The 18144-nt window shown below is 42.2% G+C and overlaps 1 protein-coding gene across 2 annotated transcripts in view; it reads right to left on the bottom strand.

Moving 5' to 3' along the window:
- Window positions 1–16499, bottom strand: part of PLB1 (phospholipase B1) — a 150255-nt gene extending 133756 nt beyond the window's left edge. For both annotated transcript variants that reach the window (XM_025353883.1, XM_025353882.1), the window contains exon 1: window positions 16407–16499. In XM_025353883.1, the coding sequence (XP_025209668.1) occupies window positions 16407–16461 (55 nt within the window). In that variant the 5' untranslated portion in view covers window positions 16462–16499. The remainder of the gene's footprint in view (window positions 1–16406) is intronic.
- Between the last annotated feature and the right edge of the window lie 1645 nt (window positions 16500–18144).

Genomic DNA, 18144 nt, shown 5'->3' with positions numbered 1-18144 from the left:
TTGGGAGGCTGAAGCAGGAGAATTACTTGAACCGAGGAGGCAGAGATTGCAGTGAGCCAAGATCACACCATTGCACTCCAGCCTGAGCAACAGAGTGAAACTCCATCTCAAAAAAAAAAAAAAAAAAAAGATAAAATGGCTGAAAATTTCCCAAACCTCCCACATTTAATGAAAAATATTAAACCACAGATTAAACAAGCTGAAAGAACGTTAAGTAGGATAAGCACAGAGACTCTTACTTACACACATCAACTATAATAGTCTATGTATCTAGGTGTAGTTCTAAAACCAAAGAAAAAATGTTGAAAGCAGCTGGAGTAAAATTCTTCAAGTACAGGAGACCAATCTTAAGATCAGACTGACTTCTCATCAGAAACAATGGAAGCCAAAAGGCAGTAGAATGACAGGCAAAATTCCAAAAGGAAAATGATCCCAGTTGGGACGTTGGTGATGTAAAAAGGAATGAAGTACAGAAGAATAAATATGTAGGTAAACCTAAAATAATATTTACTGTACAAACTGTAGACCAGCAAACTATGGCCCATAGTCAAATCTGCCCACAGCCTATTTTTATATGACCTTATAGATAAGAATCATTCTTAAATTTTTAAAGGGTTATTAGAAAAAACACAAAGAATATGATATAAAATATATGTGACTCACAAAATCTCAAATATTTACAACCTTGCCCTTCTCAGAAAAAGTTTGCCAACCCTAATATAAATAATAATTTAATATATTTTAGAGTTTAAAAGACATGAAACAAATTGCTTTGTGGGCAGATTTGGATGGAATAAATGGAGTTAAACTGTTATAAGATTTTCCCGTTATCTGGGAAGTGGTAAAAGTACTGATTTATATTAGACTTTAATAAGTCAAGGGTGCATGTTATCACTTTAAACACCAAAATAATGATGAAAATTGTATAATCCACAAGTTAGTGTTGGGCAGGATGGGGTAGTGAAACCTAAACAATAAAAATACTTAATCCTAAAGGAGGCAAGATATCAGGGGAAGGCCAGGCACAATGGCTCATGCTGGTAATCTCAATGCTTTGGGAGATTGAGGTGGAAGGATTACTTCAGCCCAGGAATTCGAGACCAGCCTAAGCAACATGGTGAAACCCTGTCTCTACAAAACACACACACACAAACACACAGACACACACAAAATTATCTGAGTGTGGTGGTACATGTCTGTAGTCCCAGCTACTCAGGAGGATCACTTGAGCCCAGGAGTTTGAGGTTTCAGTGAGCCATGATCACATCACTGCACTCCAGCCTGGGTGACAAAGTGAGACTCCATCTCAAAATAAAAGAAAAAAAAAAAAAGGAAAAGAAAAAAGAAAAAAATTAGCAGTAAAGAACACAAAACAGGTGCATTGAAACATAGATATTATATTGAAACAGAAGCTGAGGAGGGTGTATGAGAACTTCCTTCAGGATCTGATAGGTCAGATGCCAAGTGGGCTGGCCTTGTTCCATGTGGCCCTCAAACCAGGACTAGACCAGTGGAAGCAAGTTGCCCCTTGGTGGAATAGCTGGAGCTACCCAAACAAGAATGGGCTGCCAGGGCACTGGTCCAAGTAGAAAGTGGGGATCGTGAACATGTGGCACATACACCAGGCAGAGGTTAAGAGCTTGGAAATCCTTGGTCTGATCAACTTCTCCAAGCCTTACTTTCCTCACCTGTAAGGTGAGGTTGATAATGCCTGCCCCATGGAGTTGCGTGAGGATTAAATGCATGTAAACATCCAGCACAGTGTCTGACTCACGGAAAGAACTCAGTAATTGCTAGTTATACTTATAATTTCAGCATCTGAGAGGTGGTTGGCATACACCATCTTTTAGATCCTTTCAGCCTCAATATTCTGGAATTTCTTCACATAACTAAATGCTCAGGAGTTCATGTTTTTACCTTGATGATGTGAGTCATCCATGACAGCTGCTCTGGGGTGTCACAATAAAGCTGTTCCTGGGATCTAAATGTTAAGCATCCAGACCTGAAGATCCAAAGGGAAACCTGGTGCCTCTTGGTTCTGCCCCACTAACTCTTGGAGCGGCATGAGCCCTCACTCTAGTTCTCTGCTTTCACCAGCTACAGTGCGTGTTCCCACAATACCCCAAGGCACTGTGGAAGAAATTATTGAATCTCTGTGGCATCATCAAACCCCAATCATGGAATCCCAAGGGAACCTTTCCCTTTTTGAAAGGTTGTTTTAACATCAAGCTCATGGATGTATGAAGGGCTTTGAGCTCTTTGAAAAATTCCCACCTGAGTCAGGGCAGTCAGGGGAAAAAAACAAGTACTTTTCCATCCTGATGGGAAAGCAAGAGAAAAACACTTGTGCATGCTCTGAGAAACAGGTTTGGCTGAGATCAGTCATCCAAGTTGGACAGAGGTGTGACCACTGAGGTCCGGAACCAACAAAGCGCCATGGAAACATCAGGTCTTAGCAAAGTAAAACCACATGTGCTTCTCCCTTAGCGGGGCACCTTCTAAAGCAGTGGCTCTCAGCCCATCACCTGCTGCCTAGCCTCCAAATGCAGAGACTCAGATTTGACTGGCTTGGTGGGGCATGGGTATGCTGGGCATGAGAGTTTTTTAAAGCCCCTCCAGTAATGTTCATGTGCTTCCAAGGTTAACAGCCTGACTCTACAAGGAAACCCAACTTGTGTTAGTCCAACAGCTGACCACATATGGGTGGGGTGATTTCAAAAGCAAAATTAAAGCAGAGCATGCTCTCTTAATTTACAGATTTCCTTGATGTTTGTATACTTACGATGTGTCTGGAGTGCGATTTTCTAGCCCCTGTCCCTTCCTTGAGGGAATACAGCCATTTCACGACCTTGATTAAACATCGAATCTATCTGAACACTGACTTCCTCATCTATAAAATGTGAAGAGGACTAGCTTCCCTGTCTTCTTCATGGGGTTGTCATGAGAATCAAAGAACTAGAAAGGGCTGTATAAGTGAGAGAGGACCATACACAAGGGAGAGGTGACTTGCCTTCCTGGATGAAAGGAAGAAGCATCTCCTAGGCATCAGGGAAGACTTTCAAGGCCAACTTATGTGGCACTGAGGTCACTCTTCAGTGCACATTAAAATCCTGGGCTCTTTGAAAAGTTGTAATACTCTCACTGTGATCTTAGGGGCAGGGTTTATGACCTTTTTGGCATTTTTACAGGCTCAGAGGGCCATAAGTGCATGCAGACTATACTAGCAAGGGTGTGGACAACACTGCTTTCCACTAAGCACTGAGCTGTGCTGGTGAGCTTGGAAGGGGAGGGCCCAAGTCAGCCAGTGTCATCCCCTGCATGGTTTTGAATGATAAGCAGATCCTGTGGGTGACTATGTGCTGCACTGCACAGGGTAGCTGTAAGCTATCACCCTATGTGACCTACAGGGACTGTAGGATGCTGCATGGACCTGTGAGCAGGTGCTGCATGTGACTAGCTGTGGATGCTGAGTCAGAAAACCATGAGTCATGCCTCGCTGGCTGCTCCATTAAAATTCCAGGTGCTCTGAGGCGTACAGGATGTTAGCACAGCGTCCTGTCAGTGTGGTGCTTGGCTAGTCACATGCTGCCACCAGTGGAAGGTGAGAATGAGGAACAGAGAACCCTTCTGAGGTAGCTGGGTTGACCTCTGAATATATGTCTCAGAATTCTAGAGTAGATGAGGTGAGCAGACCTTCAAGATCATCTTGTTTACTAGATCCAGAGAGGCTAGAAAACCTGCCAAAGGCTATTCAGCAAGGTACTAACAGAGTCATGTGTAGAACTGGATTCTCCTTAATCTAGTCAAGTACGCTTTCCCTGAGACCAAAGTCTTTTAGAAAGTATAGAAAGACTTATTACATGTGTTGTCTTCTATCCTGAATTTCCAGAAGAAATCTATTGTTTTGCCCTGTCTGTAGATCAGTATTTCCAGCTGTCTTTATTACCATTAGTCATTCTAGATTTATCATCAGAATACTGGCCAAAGAATGATTTAGGATCAACAATGTCACAACCTTTGGGTAGACACAACCCCTAGTCTGATTACAAAAACATTCGAGATGGCTTCAAAAGTCTCAAATCACAATTAAATACTCTGTCCTGTGCTGATGGCCCCAGAGAGACCTCACCACCAATCACAGACCTCATTCCAGGCAGAGACCAGTGCACCCTCCTGTCTCCATCCCCTGATGCCCACAGATATCCAATATTATACACCCTGTGCCCCAAGAGAGGGAAGCAGTCCCAACAGGAAATAACATATTCAAAGTTTACTTGTAGTTTTGCCCTTGGCCTCACACAAGGGGATGCCTTACTTTTAGATCACATTTTCTTCAACTTCCTCATGGGATTGCTGTGGTTGGATGTGTACTCCAAAGTTCACATGTTGGAAACTTGATCCCCAATGTAGCGGTGGTAGGAGGTGTGACCTATAACATGTGACTAGGTTCTGCCCTTACAGATGGATTAATGTCATTATTGTGGGAGTAGATTTGTTATAAAAGGATGAGTTTGGCCCCTTTTGTCTCTCTCTCTTTCCCTCATTTGCCCTTTTGCCTTCTGCCATGGGATGGCACAGCAAGAAGGCCCTCACCAGATGCCAGCCCCTCAATCTTGGACTTTTCAGCCTCCAGAACCATGAGACTATAAATTTCTGTTCATTATAAATGGCCCAGTCTGTGGCATTATAGCAGCACACTACAGACTAAGACAGGGACAGCTGAGGCCAACCCAGAGCCAGGAAGGAGCAACCTGTAGAAGATAGTCCCATAGTGAAGATGAACAAGCAGACCTTAACGATGGCAGGTTCCAGAGCCCTGACTCCTCCTATAATGATGCCTTCCACAATCAGCAGCAGCTCTAGCTTCGCCTCAGCCACCATTGGCCAGAACTTTAAACAGGACCAGGGATTCCTCAAAGTTGGATGGCGGCAGGTGTGTTAATCAGTGAACCCCAAGAGGAAGGGAGTCTCAGGAAGGGAGACCATCAGGAAGGTCTCCACCCAGAGACAACTGGGAAGTAGTGGTGTGAAGGAAGGGAGGCTTAGGACCCCTCATTCTCAGAGATGCAACAGTGCAAGAGGATATGGTGGCCTAAGGCATGAAGAAAAGCACTCACCTTTCCCAGAGCCCAGCAGTATCCCTGCTGGGCCCCTTCCTATGATCCAGGGCTCTGTTCACCAAGGTGGTGCCTCTTTTGACTCATGACCTTTTATGTCTGGAGCTGGAGGACTCATCTTGCCCAAAATACCACTTGCATCATGCCACTCCCCTGCTAGAGAACCTTCTATAGCTCCCCATTTCCCACTACAGCAAATTAAAATTCCAGGCTTGCTGCATGATCTTAGGCCAGTCACTCCATCAGGTTAGTTTTTGTAAATGTAAAATAAAAGATTTGGTTTCAATCATTTTAGAAGTCTCTTTAAGCTAAAAGGCACTCTGAAAAACCTCCACTCTCCTTGCACTGGGGTTTAATTGTCCTACCTTAACTCCTCATTTTGCTCCACACCAACCCCACACTCCAGTTCAGCCAGCCTGCTCCTGCTCCTCAAACCCATCATGCCATGCCCTCCACTCGCCTGCCCTCTCTCCTCCTTGGTGTTTCTCTCAGTCCCACTCACCCTTCCGTGAGCAATTGAGTTTCACCTCCCACATGAGATTCCTCCAGCCTACATTCATCTCTCAGCTCTCTGAATCCTATTGCTTTTATTACAGCTGCTTGCACCTATTTTGGTGCTTAATTCTTCTCCAGTGATTTTATGCGGATCCGTTTTCTCTCCCCAGAGGGTTCCTTAACATTTGATTTAGTAACTACCAGCCAGGCACAGCCCAACTTGGGTTTTTAGAAGGGTGCTCAGACAGTTAATTGACAGTAGCAAAAGTGCAACTTGATGAAAATGGTGATTGACAATAAAGTCCTAAAAATCTACAAGGTACAGATGACATCCCAGGAAAGGAACTTTTGAGCCTCTAGAGAAAACCCCATACCTGTGCTCAGTGTCCAAAGCAGACATTTGGAGACAAGTGTGTGAGCTGAAGTGAGGGGGTGGGGATGGGGATGGAGGCATTGGGATGTAGAGTCTAACTCCAGAGATTCGGGGATGGCTATGCCACCAACTAGGTATGTGACCCAAGCAGGTTCTCCCCGATGTTGCATCAATAATTTGAAGGACTCAGGCCACCAAAGGTTCTCAAATATCCCTTTCTACTCTTATTTAGAAAGTCAGTATTTCTAGAAGGCTTGGGAAAACTTCCTGCAGGAAGGCAAGGAAAACCAACCTTCAGGAAGAACCCTGGGCTGTTGCAAAACCAATGTTACCTAGCTTGTTTTAGTAATGAAAAGGTATCCTTTTCTCATTCAGTGAGTTCACCCAGCTCCCACCGTTGGTTTTGCATTGACAGGCCTGTCATGGGTATGTTACCAAGGCAACAAGTGTTTTTCCCACGGGCATGGCAATCTTCTGGGAACTTCTGACCCATTCGAGGAAAATAAAATTCTAGCAAAAATGGTATTTTATTAGATACAATGATTTCTTGCCAACCTGCTTTTGCCAACTGCAGTTTTAAGCTAATGATATTTCAGTTTTATAAGCTAAGACATTCAAAGCAGGAATCTGTTTTCATATGTACTGCTTGTTGAGTCCATTTAAAAGTTTAAATAAAAGTCTAATTTTGGTTCTTCCCTTGAGCTCTATTACATTGTAAGGTAGCGAAAAGTGCTGGCCCTGGATCCAAGCTCAGGACTGACCTCAGCTTGCTGTACTAATTAGCTCGATGATTTTGGACAAGTTACCTAGCTTCTCAGTTTTCTCATCTGTAAAATGGGAAAAATAGCACAGGCCATCTTAAAGGAAGGCTATTATACATGAACTGTGCTTATCATAGAGCTTGGTTTTACTAGGGAGGCTCACACCATGAATTTAGTTTTAAGTGATCCTCAAATGATAACATCCCCAATGCCCAACAGAATGAACTTATATCTTCTCTGAAGACACTCACCTTCATCCTAGGCCTCAAAGAATCTCATAAGCACATTTTCAAGGAGTCTGAGCAGCATGCAATCAAAAATAACCAGGTACAGTACATAAAGAAATTAGATACATATGAGTAAGAATCAGCAGGAAAACAAAAGAAACAGATCACAAAGACTTTGGATACTAAAATCATCAAAACTGTAAAATTATAAAATGAATTTTTGTTGTTGTTGTTTGTTCGTTTTTTGAGACCAAGTCTCGCTCTGTTGCCCAGACTGGAATGTAGTGGTGCAATCTCAGCTCACTGCAACCTCTGCCTCCCAGGTTCAAGCAATTCTCCCGCCTCAGCCTCCTGAGTACTGGGACTAGAGGCACACACCACCATACCCAGCTAATTTTTGTATTTTAAATAGAGAGGGGGTTTCACCATGTTGGCCAGGCTGGTCTAAAACTCTTGACCTCAAGTGATCTGCCTGCCTCAGCCTCCCAAAGTGCTGGGATTACAGACGTAAGCCACTGTGCCTGGCCCTTAAAATGACTATGTTTTTTAAAAATAAGACAAACTTGAAGTTTTTATGGGGATCCAAAGTTATTTAATTACCAATTTGGTAAGAAACTAAATGTAAGGGCCAGGCGTGGTGGCTCAAGCCTGTAATCCCAGCACTTTGGGAGGCCGAGACGGGCGGATCACGAGGTCAGGTAATCGAGACCATCCTGGCTAACACGGTGAAACCCCGTCTCTACTAAAAAAATACCAAAAAATAACTAGCCGGGCGAGGTGGCGGGTGCCTGTCGTCCCAGCTACTCAGGAGGCTGAGGCAGGAGAATGGCGTGAACCCGGGAGGCGGAGCTTGCTGTGAGCTGAGATCCGGCCACTGTACTCCAGCCTGGGCGAAAGAGCAAGACTCCGTCTCAAAAAAAAAAAAAAAAAAAAAGAAACTAAATGTAGGTTAGGTTTGAAAAATAAAAAAACCAGTTTCCAAAATCTTCAATGATCAGAGTTAACAGAAAATTAGACACAATTGAAGGAGATTGAATAAACTGAAGATGTATCATAATAAATTACTTAGAATGCAGTATAGAAAGACAAAAAGATGGTAAAGTTGGGAGAGAGGTTAAGAGACATGGTACATGGAGTGAGCAGGCCAAACGCCGTGCTGGCATTCCAGAAGGAAAAGGCAGAAATGATCGAGTAGAGGCAACACTTCAAGAGATACTGGTTGAGAATTTTCAAAACTGATGAAAGTAATCAAGCCACAGATTCAGGACACGCTAAAAATGCCAAGCAAGATAAATTTACATAAATCAATGAACTAGAAAACAAACATACAATATAGACAATGGTATATTTTTCCAAAGATGGCCACAGCATTTTATCTCATCCTGTATGCCCTTTTGCAATGTGATTTTTGCCATTCTTCCCATCAAGAGGTGGCGTCTATTTCCTTCACTTTGAATCTAGGCTACTACAGAAACTTGCATTGACCCATAGAAGCAGCAGAAGTGACTTTGGTGCCCGGACATTAGAAGGCTTTGTGGCTTCTATTTGTGCTCTTTTGGGACTTTGGGTCCCCATGTAAAGAAGTCCAGACTGCGCATACAGAAACAAAGGCCAAGTGGGGGAACACGAAGACACCCAGTTCCCAGTACCAAGTCCCCAGACATCTCATTTGGGGCCCACCAAGTCAATCCCAGATGATACTATGTGGAACAGGGATGAGATGTTTCTGCTGAAGTCTTCCCCAGCTGCAGGTTCACAGAACTGTGAGTAAATAAAATGGTTGCTACTGTAAGTCACTGAGATTTGGGGTATTTTGCTATGCCTCAATAGAGAATGGTGACACAGAAGATCAATAAAAGCCAGGCATGGTGGCTCATTCCTGTAATCCCAACTCTTTGAGAGGCTGAGGTTGGAAGACAGCTTGAGCCCGGGCATTCAAGACCAGCCTGGCCAACATAGTGAGACCCCATCCCTACAAAAAAAATTTTTTTAAATTAACAGGTGTGGTAGTATGCACCTGTGGTCCCAGCTACTTGGGAGCCTGAAGAGACAGGATCTCTTGAGGCCCAGAGGTCGAGGCAGCAGTAAGCTGTGATCATGCCACTGCACTCCAGCCTGGACAGCAGAGCGAGACCTTTCTCAAAAAATAAATACATACATACATACATACATAAATTGGTTTGAAAAAATAATAAAGTGGACAAACTTCTAGTAAGATAAATCATAAATAATCAGTACCAGAAACAAAAAGAAAGACATGACTACAGAAGCTGCAGGTATTGAAGGGATAACAGAAAGCCATACACAAATTTTATGCCAAACCACTTGCAAATTTACTCGAAATGGACACATTCCTAGAAAAAAAACCTTCCGAAGTGAATTTAAGAAAAAGAAAATATGACTAATTCTATAACTGCTAAAGAAATTGAAGCAGTAGTCACAAATCTACAGAAAAATAATATTCCAGGCCCAGATGGCTTCATTGGCAAGTTCCACCAAACATTAAAAGGAAAAAAATCCATTATTATTACACACTATTCCAGAAAACAGAAAAATAGGAGCACTCCCAAATTCATTTTATGAGACTGTAAAATATTGGTACCCAAATCCAGCAAGGGCAGAGAGAAAAAAGAAACTTACAACTCAATCTCATTCATGAACATATAAGAAAAATAACCTGAAACAACTGTTAGCAAACTAAGCTTAGCAATATAAGGAAAAAAATACACCATGATCAACTAGATTTTATGCCAGCAATGCACGGATCATTCAGTATTAGCAAGTCTATTAATATAACTCAACATAATAGATCTAAGAGTAAATAATTATATGATTATTTCTATAGACGCTGAAAAGGCCTTTAACAAAATTTAATATGAATTTCTGATTAATTAAAACTCAAGGAGGTAGAAATTTATGGTTATTTCCTTAATATGAACACACACATATATATATGTTATGTATGTACGTATGATGCCCAAAGGCCATCATCTAACTGAATAGGAAAATATTCATTTCCCATTGCTTTTTGTAACCTTAAGACCACATGGTCCTTAAAAATATGAAAACATAATCAAATTACATTGTAATGAGATAAATTAAAATATTTCTTACCTGTAACATTTGCAAAAATTCTAAGTCTTGACTGCATGTTTTATTGTCAATATAGCTTTATTGTCAAGCTATGGAAAAATAAGCAATTTCGTATATATTGTTGGTAGGAATGCGAACTGGTACAATCATTACAGAAGGAAATTTGTTACTATCTAACAAATCTATATGTGTGTTCACCCTCTGACCTAGAAACCCCAGTTCTAGGAATTTATCCTAAGTCAGATGTATAGCCTAGCATAAGTTGAACTTGAAAAAGATACATGCATATGACTGTTCGTGACAGTATTATTTGTAATAGCAAAATATTGGAAACAACCTAATGGCCATGTTGGGAGGCTGGTAGAATATACAATACATATTGGAATATTCTGCAGTTGGAAAAAAATAAAGATCTCTGAACTGATATAATATTATTTTCAGGACATACAATTAAGTGAAAAAATCAAAATGCAAAAAACACGTATAGCAAGTCATCTTGTGTAAGAATAAGGGAAAGTAATAATGTATTTTCTCAAAAAGAAACAAAAGATATTAAACTAATAAAATTGGTTACCTACAGGAATGATAGAAATGGGATAGAAAGGGTAGGGGAAGGGGATGGGACCTCTCTGAGTACATCTTTTCATACAGTTTTGACTTTCGAACCATGTTAATGTTTTATACATTGAAAAAACACAGTAAAAAGCAAGAATGGAAGAAACAAAATTAAATACAAACAGACACACTTAACTGTATGCCAACTAGGTTGTATAATTACGCAGAGAGAACAAAAAAATAATTCAAGCGATTTTGAACACAATATTTTGATGATACACCCTGAGTGGGATATATTCTAAAGGACGGAAGAAGGGCAAAGGAATTTTGAACTTCATTTGTTGTTAGTGGTGTTGTCACAGCAATTCCAGTACTGTGTTGTAGGTATTGTAGGATTCAGCAAGTGAGTAAATTCACTGATGTGTTTGTAACCCAGATTTGTGTTGTGGGCGAAGGACAATACAAACATGGAATGAAAGAGGGAGATGAAAAAGTGTAATTCTACCTAAATGAAAGATATCTTTATAAATTTATTGCGTGTTTTTAAAAAAGAAAACTATATTTCTTAGTTTTGTCACTGAGCAGGCCTAGACAATAACACTTCAGCAGCAGCAAACATTCCCAGCACCTGGACCTTGGTTTCCAAATAACACTCCCCTATCAATGGAAGCCTTGAGGAAACAGCTGATTCCAGGTTTGGGATAGAGGAAATACGAGGTTAGCTGGGAAAATCTTGTACCATGAAGTTTAAAAGTGCTTAAAAATTGATAGGGACACAGAAGTCACCTTGAAGAGGCTCTCACTGGCCAAATCTGTAATAACTTGGACATCAAAATGAAAAATTACAGGCCTGGATTACAATACACAGGTTAATAAGAGTCCATAAATGAATTTCTTTTCTTTTCTTTTCTTTTTGAGACAGGGTCTCACTATATTGCCCAAGCTGGTCTCCAACTCCTGGGTTCAAGCTATCCTCCCTGCTTAGCCTCCCATAGATGAATTTCATATGAAAACGACAAGACAAAAAGGAGTGGGGAGTTCAGTTAAATATTTTTTAAGTGGGGGAAAAGAGGGAATCTCTTTTTTATGGAGGAAACCCAACTAACAATAGCAGAAGGAAGAAGGAATGATAGAAAAATCACTGTCTTACAATCACCATGGTAAAAATTTAGGCAAGAAATATCAATGGATGCTAAAAAATCCCTGGGAAAAAGGGTAGTCACACAGTCTCCCAGTATCTCCCTATGGATGATTTATAAACCACATGGGGAAGGTACCTTCACAAGGGAAAAAGGTCAGGCAGCCGCCACCTTCACCAAAGTATCAAATTTGGCATCACCAACTGGGGGATTCAAGAACATCACTGTTTGTTGTTCACACACAAAAACCAGCTGAAGACGTTCATCGACACAAAATAAACAAAAAGCTGAGAGAACTATTCTTTTTTTTTTTTTTGTTTGTTTGTTTGTTTTTGTTTGAGACGGAGTCTCGCTCTGTCGCCCAGGCTGGAGTTCAGTGGCCGGATCTCAGCTCACAGCAAGCTCCGCCTCCCGGGTTCAGGCCATTCTCCTGCCTCAGCCTCCCGAGTAGCTGGGACTACAGGCACCCGCCACCTCGTCCAGCTAGTTTTTTGTATTTTTTAGTAGAGACGGGGTTTCACCGTGTTAGCCAGGATGGTCTCAATCTCCTGACCTCGTGATCCACCCGTCTCGGCCTCCCAAAGTGCTGGGATTACAGGCTTGAGCCACTGCGCCCGGCAGAGAGAACTATTCTTGATGAAAAGAGATTAAAGAGACAGGACAAATAAATGCAACGTGTAGTCTTTGATAAATCTAATAAGCAATGACTGAAGAAATGAACAAAATAATAAAAAGTCAATTTATTTAATTCACAACATTAGCAGATGAAAGGAGTAAGCCACGCAATCATCCCAGTAAGTACAGAAAAAGCATTAGATGAATTTCAATATCCACTTCTAATTTTAAAAAATCTCTTAGCAAATTTGGAATAAAGGTTTCTTAATCTCAGAGCATATCTACAAAAAAAGCCTTCAGCAAACAACACAATTACTGATGAGAAGTTAAACATTTTCCTCTTTTTTTTTGAGACAGAGTCTGGCTTTGTCACACAGGCTGGAGTACGGTGGTGCAATCTCGGCTTACTGCTACCTCCACTTCCCAGATTCAAGCAATTCTCCTGCCTCAACCTCCCGAACAGCTGGGATTACAGGCAACCACCATCACATCTGGCTAATTTTTGTATTTTTGTAGAGATAGGGTTTCACCATGTTGGCCAGGCTGGTCTTGAACTCCTGACCTCAAGTGATGCACCCACCTCAGCCTCCCAAAGTGCTAGGATTACAGGCGTGAGCCACCATGCCCAGCCTAACATTTTCCTTTTGAACTTGGGAATAAGATAAGAATACCTCCAATCATCACCTCTTTGAAAAAAATAAATGTGCAGGTACCAGCCAGCACAGTAGGGTAAGAAAAAGAAATAAAAGGTATACGGATTGAAGAAGAAGTAACAACACCGTCATTATTGGCAGGATTATGTGTGTTAGGTTGGTGCAAAAGTGACTGCTATTTTGCCGTTGCTTTGTTACAAAGTAATAGAGCGCTAATCCAGACTTGGGCCTGGATTCTCTATTTTATTTTTTAAAAAGTCAATTGGAACAATGCTATGTGCATTAGCTCTTCTGGTGGGAGCATTAAGTAGCATTACAAGTAATGGCAAAACAGCAATCACTTTTGCATCAACCTAATAGAAAACCCAGAAGAATATACAGATACATTATTACAATTTATAAGTTTAGTTGAGTTCAAAATCAACACAAAAATTCATTTTATTTCTACATATCAATAACAAACATTTTCAAAATAAAAATTTACAATAACAAACATTTTCAAACTAAAATTTAAAAACCCACTTGCCACACAATAAAAATATCTAAACCTGTGAATAAATTTAACAAAATACGTCCATGCCTGCAACAGAGAAAACCCTGAGAGGCGTTAAAGATCTAAATACATAGTCATGGCTTGAAAGACTCAATATTGTAAAGATGTGTATTTTCCCCAACTTGATTCATAGAATTCAAAGCAATCTCTATCAAAATCCCAACAGGTTTTCTCCAGTGGAAATTGCCAAGCTGATAGTACCATCTACATGGAAATTCAAAGCCAAGGCATTTCTGAAGAAGAAAAAATAGGAAGACTTCTTTTCTCAAAAACAGAAGTTAATATAAAGCTACAAAATTAAGACAATGTGTTATTGGCCCTGAGACAGATAAATGGACTAATAGAGCAAAAAAGAGTACTGACAGACTGCACGAATCTTTAATGTACAGAGGCAGCCCTTCACAGTGGTAGGGAAACAACTGATTTTTCAATAAATGGTACTGAGACAATTGGGTATCTGCATTTAAAAAAAATGAGGTGCTGGACGTGGTGACTCATACCTGTAATCCCAATGCTTTGGGAGTCCAAGACAGGAGGATTGCTTGAGCCCAGAAGTTCGAGACTAGCTTGGGCAACATGGTGAAACTCCTTCTCTACAAAAAATACTAAAATCAGCCAGGCGTGGTGGCATGTGCCTAAACACAATATTTTGATGATATAACCTGAGTGGGTGTGTGGTCCCAGCTACTTGGGAGGCTGAGGTGGGAGGATTACTTGAGCCTGGGAGGTTGAGGCTACAATGAGCCATAACTGCACCACTGCCTTCCAGCCTAGGCGACAGAGTGAGACTCTATCTCAAAAAGAAATAATAATGACAACATTGGGTTCCTCTCATATACTATTCATAAAAGTCAATCCCAAATGTAGGGGGATTGACTTAAATGAGAAAAGTAAATTTATAAAGCTTCTAGAAGGAATTATAGGGTATCTTCATGACCTTGAGATAGGAAAGGAGTTCTTTAAGATACAAAGAGCACAAACCATAAAGGAAGATTTAAAATACATATACTTAAGAATAAAGCCTGGGCACGGTGGCTCATGCCTGGAATCCCAGCACTTTGGGAGGCCGAGGCAGGCGGATCACTTAAGATCAGGAGTTTGAGACCAGCCTGGCCAACATGGTGAAACCCCGTCTCTACTAAAAATACAAAAATTAGCCAGGCATTGTGGCAGGCACCTATAATCCCAGCTACTCCGGAGGCTGAGGCAGGAGAATCGCTTGAACCTGGGGGGCAGAGGTTGCAGTAAGCCAAAACCAAGCCACTGCACTTCAGCCTGGGTGACAGAGCCAGACTCTGTCTCAAAAAAAAATAATAATAATAATAGAGAATATACAAATGGAAATGGTGGGACTACATATGATAACAGAACTCTGAGCCACAGTCGGCAATCGGCCAGCCCAGACAACCGAACTGCAGCCTCTGCAGCAATCAGCCCAGAATGGTCAGGTTTGGTTAATGACTGCCATCTTCTCCATTTTTTGCTCTGCTTCCAACTCAGGACCACTCAGAGAAAGCCAGATAAACTCCCAACTGGATAACTTCAGATGCCCTGCCTCTACTCAGCTGGTCCCCAGCTCCCTGAAACCAACAACCTCCAACCAGATCAGATCTGAAGATTTCCCTTTTTTTCCACTGTGAAGCTTTCCCACTCCCCTGCCTGCCTTTGAATCTTGGCCAAACATAAGTTATGTCTTGCTACAGCAAGCTCTGAATAAACAGCCTCTGTTTGTCCTCATTTGGGTGGTCTTCATTTATTTACACAAAATTAAGAATTTTGCTTATCAAAAGTCCCCATAGAGTAGGACAAGCTTCAGAGTGGCAGAAGATATTTGTCATAGATGTAACCACCAAAGAGCTAGTGTACGGCACATATGGAAACTCCTAAAAAAATCAATAAGCAAAAGACTTGAACAGGCATGTCACAAAAGAGAAACTCAAACAATCAATATGAAAACCCTCCTTGGCCTCATTAGTAATCAAGGAAATACAATCATCCTGTTCTGAAGGCATAGCAAGCATCGCCATTCTCCCCCATGGCTCAGAGCAGTCACTGACTTGCCCCAGAGGAGCCTCAAGCCTGGATTCAGACCCTAGGCAGGCCCAGGACTCTGTCCTGTGCTCCTCCTCTCTCTCTGGGGAGTTAAGGGCAAGTGCCTTCTCACTCCTAGACCCCATCCTCTCATCTGGAGAAGATGAAAGATCATCTTTAAGGCCCTTTTCAGTTTAAAGGAGTCTGCCTTCCTATGCAAAGGGAGAGCAAAGGGAAAGTTCAGCACTCTGTTTCGTAGCACTAAAGAATGTAGGCAATCTTTTAGAATTTATCTTCCGGAAATCTGTCTTCCTTTGTCCTTCAGCAAAAAAAAAAAAAAAAAAAAAAAAAAAAGGTCATAAATAGTAACAGTATTAAATGTGCATTACATAGTATCAAAATGTGCCTAGTAGTAGTAGTAGCAGTAATATTTCCTTTCTAAGGATGAAAAAAAATCAAGGTCCAGAGAGGTGGAAGAACTTGCCCAAAGCCACACAGCACAAATAGAATCCAGGTTTTTTTTCTCGTACCATGGGGCTGCTGCCCGACTGCACTTCTCTCCTATCCCAAGATCTGCCTCTGTCCCGGCAGCCTTTCGGACGTGTAACCCTGAGCAGTCATCCTCTGCATCCCATTCCACAGGAGGCAAACCAGCCTTCTTATTCTTGAACTGTACGCTTTGTGCTTTATCTCACCAAAAGCACACACTCCTTTCGCACGTCCCTTGCCTAAGCAACATGGGACACCAGCGGGGCTAAACCATGGGTTGTCCTCTGAGCAAAAGGCATGCTTACCTTGTCCCAGAAGCAGCAGCAGCTCCAAGAGGAAAACGCCTGGCCGCAGCCCCATGCCAGAATGCTCCAGGTGACTCAGGCCTCTGGAAGAGCTGCTCCAGCAGATGGATGGGCTATCACACCTCCTCCTGCTTTTATGCTCCTCTGTGTTCTGATAATGCACCTGTCATAAATTTTACTGTGTTCACCTTTGAAAGGGGGCAGTGGCGGGCTGTAAATGATAAATATTAACATTTAGATGAAAGAGTTCTTAAGGCAGATGAGTCAAAGATGGGTAACATGTTCTAGTCGTAGACACTGACAGACCAGGGCTGCATAGCTGCCTCCATACAGCCTTCCATGATGGCGGCTGCCCGGAAATTGCCAGTGTTAGGGTCTGCTGGGAAGAACGCAGGCCTGGGAATCCCAGGTGCTGGTCGGAATTCCAAATCAGCCACAGCTGTGGGAACTTGGGTGTATCCCTTAACGTGGCCTCAGCTTTCTCAGCTGTAAGCCAGGAGACCAAAAGCACCTTGTAACAACTGTAAACCATAAAGCTACCTTCAAACGTGAAACGTGCTCCCCCCGTGTCTCAGCCGCTCTGCTAGGTTCCCTGGTTTGCATGACACAGAGAGGTTTGTTTCTGGTCCCCCCATTTCCAAACCCATGGGTGGCCAGTAGTGTTGGGCGGATGTGCACACCGTAGATTTGTTGTCTGCTTATTGAATTCAGAGGTACAAGCCAGAGAGGGAACCAAGTTTGATGAAATCAGCTGTTTCCTTTGGGCAAACTAAGTCAGGAATGCTGGGCTGGGTCCCAACTGGGCAGACAGGGCTGGCATTTAAAGCCTGAGTGACAAATACCCTTGAGAGTAGAATTTAAATTTTTTACACAAATATCAATAAACAATTGCCTTGGTTGACAGGAACAAATATATTTAAATTATCCTTACTTTCTGGCCACACTTGTGGGCGTGAGGCTGGGATCCTGACTTCGGAGGTCTAGCTAAGACTCTGGGGCTGGTTCCCATGACCTAACCTCAGATCCTGATCTCCTGGCTGACCCACTTTTCTCATATTTAAAAGTCACAGCCAGGCACAGTGGCTCACACCTGTGATCCCAGCACTTTGGGAGGCTAAAGGAGGAGGATCACTTGAACCCAGCAGTTTCAATACCAGCCTGGGCAACCATGTCTCTATAAAAACTAAACATAAATTAGCTAGGCATGGTGGCATGCACCTGTAGTCCCAGCTACTTGGGAGGCTGAGGCGAGAGTCCGAGAGTTCAAGGTTGCAGCGAGCTATGATTGCACCACTGCACTCCAGCCTGGACAAGAGCAAGATTCCATCTCAATTAAATAAAAAATTAAAAAATTACAGTTATAACCTCTATTGTCTTGAGTAGAAAGTGAAGACGAAGTGGGTGGCCCTTTGTTCCTGAATCTCTGGTTTTAGGATATTGTCTCCCTTTCTCAACTGCTCAGAAAATGTGTGACTTGTGGGTCACCACTGATTTAGCCAATGCCAAAGGCTTAACCTAAGCCTCAGTACTGTAGGGAGGTATTGGGACATGCCAGAAGTGTGTGGACACTGATACACTTAGTCCAGCTGGCCATCAGCTAGTTCCAGAGCCTGGAAGAGGGAAGCACATGCAGACACACAGAAAAGGAAGAAGAAAATACACCCGAGGCCAAGGTCTGTGGGGGCCAAGTGAGCACAGATGCCCCTGGACATGTAGACACTTGTCAACTTCACTAAAC

This window comes from Theropithecus gelada, chromosome 13 (genome assembly GCF_003255815.1).
Source record: "Theropithecus gelada isolate Dixy chromosome 13, Tgel_1.0, whole genome shotgun sequence".
Taxonomy (NCBI): domain Eukaryota; kingdom Metazoa; phylum Chordata; class Mammalia; order Primates; family Cercopithecidae; genus Theropithecus; species Theropithecus gelada.
The sequence above is the reverse complement of the archived record's forward strand: the minus strand, read 5'-3'. Positions and strand labels throughout refer to the sequence as shown.